Source organism: Camellia sinensis, chromosome 11, assembly GCF_055761805.1.
Source record: "Camellia sinensis isolate YWXY chromosome 11, ASM5576180v1, whole genome shotgun sequence".
Classification (NCBI taxonomy): domain Eukaryota; kingdom Viridiplantae; phylum Streptophyta; class Magnoliopsida; order Ericales; family Theaceae; genus Camellia; species Camellia sinensis.
The window spans coordinates 74,528,872-74,539,095 of NC_138971.1; the positions used below are offsets into that span (position 1 = coordinate 74,528,872).

At 42.2% G+C, this 10,224-nt stretch overlaps 1 protein-coding gene across 1 annotated transcript; it reads left to right on the forward strand.

Moving 5' to 3' along the window:
• Positions 1–2,028: 2,028 nt before the first annotated feature.
• LOC145802407 (uncharacterized) lies at positions 2,029–2,514 on the forward strand. Its single transcript, XM_082895118.1, has one exon. It carries the CDS (start codon positions 2,029–2,031, stop codon positions 2,512–2,514), a length of 486 nt encoding a protein of 161 aa, XP_082751244.1.
• The last annotated feature ends 7,710 nt before the right edge of the window (positions 2,515–10,224 follow it).

The following is a 10,224-nucleotide window of genomic DNA, read 5'->3' on the forward strand; positions in this document are numbered from 1 at the left end:
TATGTAATTGTCATTGTATTTATATGAATTTGGGTCATGTTTTACCAATTAGGAAAGTTATTTTGAGCCTTGTTCATGTTTTCCAAAAGGTGGGATTTTGCAAGAATTTTCGGACAATTTTCGGCAGAATCGCCGCACGTGCGGGGGTCATGGCCGCACGTGCGGGAGGTGCTGCCGCACGTGCGGTAGTCATGGCCGCACATGCTGGAAATGGTGAAAAACAGGGGCTTGGCCACTGTCTAAAAGGCACGTGCTGGACATTTTGCCGCACGTGCGGGAGAGCTTGCCGCACGTGCGGGGCTCACAGCCGCACGTGCGGCCCATGCTGAAAAACGTGGATCACTCCGTTTTGCTTGTAGAACCCTCTAATGTTGTTGGAATATGTATTTGATGTCTTTTAATATGTATAAATTCCTTCGAAGTAAAATCAAACAGAAAGTAATTTGATATGAAAAGGAAACTAAATTGTAAAGGTTGAATGTGTGCAGGGCACACTCCGGGAGGAACAAGCACATCATCACAACACTGTGAGTAGTAGTATCACTATCCGCTTTACATATGGCTAATGATTCTTATTAGCATTTTGTTTATGCACGATATGCAACTATGTTAATGTTTCAAGTGTGTATGTATGAAAAAGAAAACGAAAAAAAAGAAGAAATGGAAAAGATGAAGTACCTTCCTTCTATAAGATTCTAGGCCTACGGCCATTCAATATGAGTTGTTATGATATGAAACAAAGTGCTACACGGAACTAAGTGCTACGACGTGAGCCACGTCTAGAATCCGTGTGAGACACCTCTTGAGTTCGTATAAGTATGTTTAAGGGCTTTATGCCGCCATGTTTAAGGGCTTTATGCCATCATGTTAAGGGCTTTACGCTGCCATGTTTAAGGGCTTTATGCCATCATGTTCAAGGGCATTATGCCACCATGTTCACGGGCTTTAAGCCATTATAATTTAAGATGTGATGTTTCAAGCTTTTATGTTCAAGTCTGGGCCTAAGGCCGTTATGAAGTGAACACAGAATCAGGCTAACCATGTGATCTCTGCACTTCCAAATGTATTGATATATGTCATGTTTCAAGTTAAGCATTGTTTCATTTTAATATTACTATTCACTGAGCCTGGCTCACTCTCTATATGTCTGTTTCTGTAGGTAACCAACCAGGTGGTTAGTTCTAACCCATGATGCCCGGTTTCTTTTGTCAACCTTCGTATGTCCAGGCACTATCCAAGGCCACTTATTTTGTGAAGTTTGTTGAGTGTTGGCTTACTTTTGATTGGCCACCTAAGGATGAATGTATATAACTTCAACAGTTTTGTACATGCCCGATTATAGGGCTGGGTATGTATATGCGTTTGTGTATAAGTACTGCTAAGGAATATTTTTGGACTTTATCGGCCTGTTATGGTGCATGTGATGTATGAGATCCTGGCATATTAGAAATAGCTCAATGGAGTTTGTTTGGTTTAATATTCTTTTAATATTTTGTGCTTCCGATAAGGCCCCATATGCCATATATACCAGGTTATATGTCTGTTTTTGAATGGGTCGTGCCCGAACTTTTAGGGGCAAGTTTGGGGTGTGACAAGTGGTATCAGAGCACGAGTTGCTATCTCACACACGGATCCATTGAGCTTTAGGGTGTCCAGAAAAGCTTTAGGCATCTTGCATGGCATCCTGAAAGTATGTGAAAGAGCGATGGCAACGTTAAGTCTACTCTGATAATGCTAACACTTTTGAAATACGTCTATTGTGTGTAAATGATTATTGTGTAGGCAATGGTGAGAACAAGGACAGAAGATACAAAAGATGCTACTTCTGCCCGGCTGGATGGAATGGAAAGAATGATTATGGAAATGGCGGAGACCCTACGGCAACAACAGCAACAGCCACAACCACCACCACCACCACCGGTACCTCCACCGGCAGTACAAGATTTCCATGATGAAGACCGGACTATCACCCTTACTAAGGAGTTTAAAAAGATGAAACCACCATCCTTCAAAGGAGGAATAGAACCAATGAAAGCTGAGGCGTGGGTGTTGGGAATAGAGAAGTTATTCGAAGTCTTTCCCTGCACAGAAGCTCAAAAGGTGCAACTGGCTGCCTTTACTCTTGAGGATGAGGCACGCAGATGGTGGATGCTTACGAGAACTGTACACCAAGGATTGACATCGGACAGATTCTTAGAATTGTTTTATGACAAGTACTTCCCTCAAAGCATGCGGGATAAGAAGGTAACAGAATTCGAAACTCTCAGGCAAGGGAACAAAACCGTCGTGGAATACGAAGCCCAATTTGCGGAATTAGCTCGGTTTGCACCTCATATGGTGGACACGGATTATAAGAAGGCGCGTAAATTTGAAGGGGGATTGCGGAGCGCTATCCTGGATAAGGTCAACATGTTGAAGTTACCCACATACGTTGATGTGTTGGAGAGGGCTGTTATAGCGGAAGGGAATCTCGCTACTCAGAGTCGAATTTCGGAATGGAAAGGGAAGAGGTAAAATACTCAATGGTCGAAGGGATCACCTACTCCACCAAACAAGAAGCAGACTTTAGGGAATTTAAATACTACTACCCCTAGCCAGGATTCAATGTTGACTTGTTCGGAATGTGCGAAGAAGCATCGTGGGACGTGCTATCGGAAGTCTGGAGCCTGTTTTCTGTGTGGTAAGACGGGTCATTTGATCAAGGATTGCCCTCAAAGAAGTCAACAGAGTAATAATAAGACCGCTACAAGTTCAGCGGGGTCTGCACCAACTTCCAACACCAAGGCAACTACTAAACCTACTAATAATAAAGACACTGCGAGACAGGGCAGGGTGTTCGCATTGGTTCCGGGAGATGTACAAAATGCGGCAACAGTGGTGTCAGGTACATTTATTGTTCACGGTCATTTCGCTCATGTATTATTTGATTCTGGCTCCACCCACTCTTTTGTGTCGAAGCTATTTGCCCCTAATTTAGATAAAACTGAAGAAAAACAGTCTTATATGTTGTGTGTGTCTTCACCTTTGGGAGGCCCTATGATTTGTACTTCTGTATATGCTGCTTGTGAACTCCAACTTGGGGATATTCGGGTATATGCCAATCTGTTACCTCTTGATATGGCCTATTTTGATATTATTCTGGGAAGGGACTGGTTGGGTGAATATGGTGCAACTATAGATTGTTTGACTAAACAAATCAGTTTCCACCCTCCGAGATAATCAGGGTCTACCTTTCAGGGACATGGAGTGACTTCTCCACCTTATTTAATTTCCGCAGCAAGGGCTTGTAAATTAATTCAGAAAGGGTGTCAGGGGTACTTATGCAGTGTTCTAGAGGGGCAAGTGGTGAATGGGAATACCGACATGATCCCAGTTGTCTGTGAATTTCCGGACGTCTTTCCAGAAGAATTACCAGGGCAGTTAATAGACTGTGAAATTAAGTTTACAATTGAAGTAGCACCGGGAACTCAACCCATTTCTAAGACTCCGTATAAAATGTCGCCAGTTGAGATGAAAGAATTGAAGATGCAGTTGCAAGATTTACTGGACAAGGGATTTATCCGTCCGAGTGTATCTCCGTGGGGTGCACCAGTTTTGCTTGTAAAGAAGAAGGATGGAACACTCCGGCTTTGTATCGATTATAGAGAACTTAACAAAGTCACAATCAAGAATAAGTATCCATTGCCAAGAACCGATGATCTATTTGATCAGCTTCAAGGGGCACAGGTCTTTTCTAAGATTGATCTACGGTCTGGATACCATCAATTAAAAGTCAAGGCTGATGACGTTGAGAAGACAGCTTTTCGAACTCGGTACGGTCATTATGAATTTTTGGTTATGCCCTTTGGAGTTACTAACACCCCAGCAGCCTTCATGGATTTGATGAACTGCGTCTTTAAGTCCTATTTGGATGAATTTGTGGTGGTCTTTATTGACGATATCCTCATTTATTCAAAGAATGCGGAAGCTCATGAGACCTATCTTCGCTTAATTCTTCAAACCCTCTGGGAAAAGAAATTGTATGCAAAGCTAAAGAAATATGAATTCTGGCTACTCGAGGTGGCATTTCTGGGGCATATTATCACAAAGGAAGGAGTTTCTGTTGATCCACACAAAATTGAGGCGATTGTGAAATGGCCGACTCCTACCAATGTGACCGAAGTGCGTAGTTTAATGGGGTTAGCTGGCTATTACAGGAGATTTGTTCAAGATTTTTCTAAAATTGCTGGGCGACTTACACAATTGACTCCAAAGGGAGTTGCATATGAATGGTTAAAAGAGCGGGAATCTGCTTTCCATGAATTGAAGATGAAGTTAACCACAGCTCCAGTTCTGGCTTTACCGTCTGGCACCGAAGGGTTTGTAATTTACAGTGATGCGTCCCATAAAGGATTAGGGTGTGTGCTTATGCAAGGTGGAAGGGTTATCGCCTATGCTTCACGACAGCTTAAACCCCATGAAAAGAATTACCCCACGCATAATCTTGAGCTCGCGGCGGTAGTTTTTGCTTTAAAGATATGGCGGCACTATTTGTATGGCACTACCTGTGAAGTTTACACCGACCACAAAAGTCTCAAGTACCTTTTTACCCAAAAGGAATTGAACATGCGGCAACGTTGGTGGTTAGAGTTAATTAAAGACTATGATTTACAGATCCATTATCATCCTGGTAAGGCCAACACGGTTGCAGATGCTCTTAGTCGAAAAAATATGGGAAATTTGGCCAACCTGTTTACGAAGCAAAAGGAATTGGTAAGTGAATTGGAGAAAATGAGTGTGGAGTTTAAGATACATGGACAGGAAACAGTACTAGCAGCAGTAATGGCTCCACCGACTTTACTTGAAGAGATCAAGTTACATCAAATGGAGGATGATACTCTAAAGAAGGTATGTGATGAGTTAGAGGTAAAACCAAAATCGGGATTCAGTTTAGTGGATTCGGTTCTCAAATTCCAAAATCGAGTATGTGTCCCCAATGTGTTGAAGCTTAAACAGAAACTGATGGAAGAAGCACACACTTCAAGATTCGCAATACATCCAGGGAGTACCAAAATGTACCGAGATTTGAAACAAAATTTGTGTTGGCCAAGTATGAAGAAAGAGATCGCGGAGTTCGTCTCTAAATGTTTGCAATGTCAGCAAGTGAAAGCGCAGCATCAGAGGCCAACAGGGTTACTACAGCCCCTTCCAATCCCAGAATGGAAGTGGGAACATTTGACCATGGATTTCGTCTTGGGGTTACCACGGACTCGTCGAGGCATGGATTCAATATGGGTCATTGTGGACCGATTAACTAAGTCCGCCCATTTCTTACCTGTGAAGACTCAATATAACGCAGACAAATTGGCAGTAATTTATGTGAACGAAATTGTAAGGTTGCATGGTGTACCGGTCTCAATTGTGTCAGATAGAGATCCAAAGTTTGTTTCCAGATTCTGGCAGAGTTTACAAGAAGCCATGGGTACCGAGTTAAAGTTCAGCACAGCTTTTCATCCTCAGACTGACAGGCAATCTGAAAGAACAACACAGACTCTAGAGGATATGCTCCGAATGTGTGTGTTAGATTTTCAAGAAAGTTGGGAAACCCACCTACCATTGATAGAGTTCGCATACAACAATAGTTACCACTCAAGTATTGAAATGGCACCCTATGAAGCTCTGTATGGAAGACCATGTCGTTCTCCCGTATGTTGGCCTGAAGTTGGAGATAAATCCTTACTCGGGCCTGAAATTGTTCAGTTGACCACTGAAAAGGTTAAAATTATTCGAGAGGGATTGAAAACTGCTCAAAGTTGACAGAAAAGTTATGCAGACAACCGACGAAGGAACTTAGAATTTAAAGCGGATGATCATATCTCTATAAAGGTCACTCTGATGAAAGGCCACCCAAGGTTTGGAAAAAGAGGTAAATTGACACCCCGTTATGTGGGTCCCTTTCAAATTCTGGAAAGAGTAGGTCCAGTAGCCTACCGAGTTGCTCTCCCGCCAAACATGAGTCAAGTACATAATGTGTTTCATGTCTCTATGCTTCGCGGATACCTTCCGGATCCGTCACACGTCATTGATTACCACCAAATTGAATTGGATGACAAACTAACTTATGAGGAAAAACCAATCCGCATATTGGACCGACAAGTGAAACAATTACGAAATCGAGAACTTCCAATGGTAAAAGTGGAATGGCAAGAGCAATACAGAACTAACGCGACTTGGGAAAGAGAGGAGGAAATGCAACGTCAGTATCCACATTTATTCCTACCCTAAGGTAAAACAAGTTTGGGGGACCAAACTTATTTAAGGGGGGGGGGGGGGAGAGTGTAATAACCCGACCCTCGTATAAGTTTTCTAATATATTCCCAGTTCTTGTTTTAAGTTTTTGAATGCTCATCGTGAAATTCTATGAGAAATTAGGGATAAGAAAGTGAACTCCATGTTTAAGGCATGTTTAAGGGAGTCTATCTGTCTAACAAGACAAGTATCTATTACATGAGAATGCTTAAATCAGAAATTGGAAGCCTTAGAGGCTTAATTATCCGAAATTGATTTCACATATGTAATAAGCATAATTTTTAAGTAATATTAAGCGCTTCTGTGAAATTTCAATTTAGGGATGCTTAAACGATTAATTTTTGTCCCTATTCAAGATTTATATATATATATATATACATACATGCTTATAAGAGTCTTATTGACCTTAAGACTTAGGAATCATATATCTCCTGAGAGAAGGTGAGGAGAGAGAGAAATTGAAGGGTGGAGGGAGGAGATCATCAAAAAAGTTGGGAATTTAAGGAAGTTTAAGCACAAGGTATGTATAAGGCTATCTCAATTAACTCCCATAACTCTTCTTCTTAGGATGTGTGAAATACCCTCATGATCATGTCACTTAGGGGTTGGAATGATGATTCTATATGTGTGTAAGAAGTTAATGGACAAGATAACCTTACTTGGTTGTTTGATTCAATTGAAATTAACCATGGAAAAGTTATATTTTATCTTCTTACTTTGAACTCAAGTGTGTGAGCATGGCTTTATGTCAAAGTATGCTTATGGGCATGTAAAGAAAGAACTCTTATGGACTTGTGTATGTTGAACTAAAGTATATTAGTTTGATGTATGTAATTGTCATTGTATTTATATGAATTTGGGTCATGTTTTACCAATTAGGAAAGTTATTTTGAGCATTGTTCGTGTTTTCCAAAAGGTGGGATTTTGCAAGAATTTTCGGACAATTTTGGGCAGAATCGCCGCACGTGCGGGGGTCATGGCCGCACGTGCGGGAGTCATGGCCGCACGTGCGGGAAATGGTGAAAAACAGGGGCTTGGCCACTGTTTAAAAGGCACGTGCGGGACATTTTGCTGCACGTGCGGGAGAGCTTGCCGCACCTGCGGGGCTCACAGCCGCACCTGCGGCCCATGCTGAAAAATGTGGATCGCTCCGTTTTGCGTGTAGAACCCTCTAATGTTGTCGGAATATGTATTTGATGTCTTTTAATATGTATAAATTCCTTCGAAGTAAAACGAAACAGAAAGTAATTTGATATGAAAAGGAAACTAAATTGTAAAGGTTGAATGTGTGCAGGGCACACTCCGGGAGGAACAAGCACATCATCACAACACTGTGAGTAGTAGTATCACTATCCGCTTTACATATGGCTAATGATTCTTATTAGCATTTTGTTTATGCACGATATGCAACTATGTTAATGTTTCAAGTGTGTATGTATGAAAAAGAAAAAGAAAAAAAAAAAGAAGAAATGGAAAAGATGAAGTACCTTCCTTCTATAAGATTCTAGGCCTACGGCCATTCAATATGAGTTGTTATGATATGAAACAAAGTGCTACACAGAACTAAGTGCTACGACGTGAGCCACGTCTAGAATCCGTGTGAGACACCTCTTGAGTTCGTATAAGTATGTTTAAGGGCTTTATGCCGCCATATTTAAGGGCTTTATGCCATCATGTTAAGGGCTTTACGCCGCCATGTTTAAGGGCTTTATGCCATCATGTTCAAGGGCATTATGCCACCATGTTCACGGGCTTTAAGCCATTATAATTTAAGATGTGATGTTTCAAGCTTTTATGTTCAAGTCTGGGCCTAAGGCCGTTATGAAGTGAACACAGAATCAGGCTAACCATGTGATCTCTGCACTTCCAAATGTATTGATATATGTCATGTTTCAAGTTAAGCATTGTTTCATTTAAATATTACTATTCACTGAGCCTGGCTCACTCTCTATATGTCTGTTTCTGTAGCTAACCAACCAGGTTGTTAGTTCTAACCCATGACGCCCGGTTTCTTTTGTCATCCTTCGTTTGTCCAGGCACTATCCAAGGCCACTTATTTTGTGAAGTTTGTTGAGTGTTGCCTTACTTTTGATTGGCCACCTAAGGATGAATGTATATAACTTCAATAGTTTTGTACATGCCTGATTATAGGGCTGGGTATGTATATGCGTTTGTGTATAAGTACTGCTAAGGAATATTTTTGGACTTTATCGGCCTGTTATGGTGCATGTGATGTATGAGATCCTGGCATATTAGAAATAGCTCAATGGAGTTTGTTTGGTTTAATATTCTTTTAATATTTTGTGCTTCCGATAAGGCCCCATATGCCATATATACCAGGTTATATGTCTATTTTTGAATGGGTCATGCCCGAACTTTTAGGGGCAACTTTGGGGTGTGACACTTGAGGCTTTGATCAGACTGAGCAAAAAGGCAAAAAACGGCCCACCGAAACCCTTGCTGAATCATCAGAAGAACGAGTTGACAAGCGACAGATGATGGAGGCATTTTCTCTAGACATGGCCAAGCCATTCATCATCCAGTCTAGGATGAAGAGTTCGCCAGTTCTGGCCAACGAATTGGCCATCAAAGATCCTACAGTCGCATTAAGTATTGCATTGGCACTTTCACTTTCGTTTGACAGGGCCACCTTTCGTGCCGAGCCAAACGTCATTTCCATTTCTTTGGCGGCACAATCGGCAATATTGGTAAGTCATTTCAGATTGTATACATTGTTCTTGTGCCGACTACTAACTTTGCTATATCATGTTTTGTAGGCAGCAGGGAGAATTGCAGAAATCAGCCGTCGACACTCTAACGCCGTGGAAAGACTCAGCGGTTTGTAAGGCAAACTTGTAGAGGAAAAACGCAAGGCCGAAACTGCTGTGGTCAACTTTCTAATGGCGATGCAGAAGACGGAAGCAGAATCCAAAAGAGCTGATGAAGAATAGGTGAGGGCAGGTGCCGAACAAAAGAGAACGAAGCACGTCGATCTGATCTTTCAAGCCGCCGAAGAAAGGGCAAACAGTATAGACCGCGAATTGAAGTTGACCAAGGAATAAAATGCCAAACTACAGGCTGAGTTGGAGAAATCAAAAAAGGCACAGGCACATGTGGAGGCCAATGCGACTAAAGCATTTGAAGCCAGAGAAACGAAAGCAAAAGAGCTATATGCAGATGAGGTGCTGAAGTTTGAGAACTGCGGCTTCAAGCACTGCTGGCTGAAGGCTCTGGCGGCTACCAACTGTAGACACCCCATTTTTGACCGTCCTCAAGACTTGGACGTCACCGTTTGAACACTCGGTGATTATCCATGTTTGTGTTCGTTTGGAGTTCCCGGGGGTCTCGGCTACGCGCCCTGCCTCAGGATCTCCGAACTTGACCGTTTTGTGTCTGGTTTTGCACCAAACACTTGTGTTTTGCCTTGGAGGGGCAGGGAATGCCTTGTGAGGCATCCCCACACACCACCGGCAGTGGCTAGAGGTCACCGGCTGGTTTTTTTTATGCCATCGGCACTTTTTGTTGCCGGTCGGCACTGTTTGTTGCCGGTCGGCACTAAATTTTGTCAAAATGACATTTTTGGGTAGTCGATCACTGTTCATCTACTTTATGTAGATATTTTGTGCCAGCTGTGATAGCTGGCACCAACTCTGCTTCCCTCCATACACGTGTATGGAGGGATTTCCCTCTAAGCAAGTTTGTTGTATAAGCTTTGCAAGAGGGACTTCTATAAGAGGAGAGGCCTTCTCTTTGCTCTAGGTTAGAGACTTTGAAGGCAAAACCAGAGCTTATACATATAGATACACCCCATCTCTATATTCCCCCCTCTCTCCTCCTTTGTGTGTGTTTCTTGGCCTAAAAGTGTGATTTTACCGTACTTTTGCACCAATACACACACTATTACACCTTGCTCCGAGATTGAGGACTTTGAGGGTT

Coding starts and splice junctions, on each gene's coding strand:
- LOC145802407 (XM_082895118.1), top strand. CDS start 2,029: ATGAAAGCTGAGGCGTGGGTGTTGGGAATAGAGAAGTTATTCGAAGTC.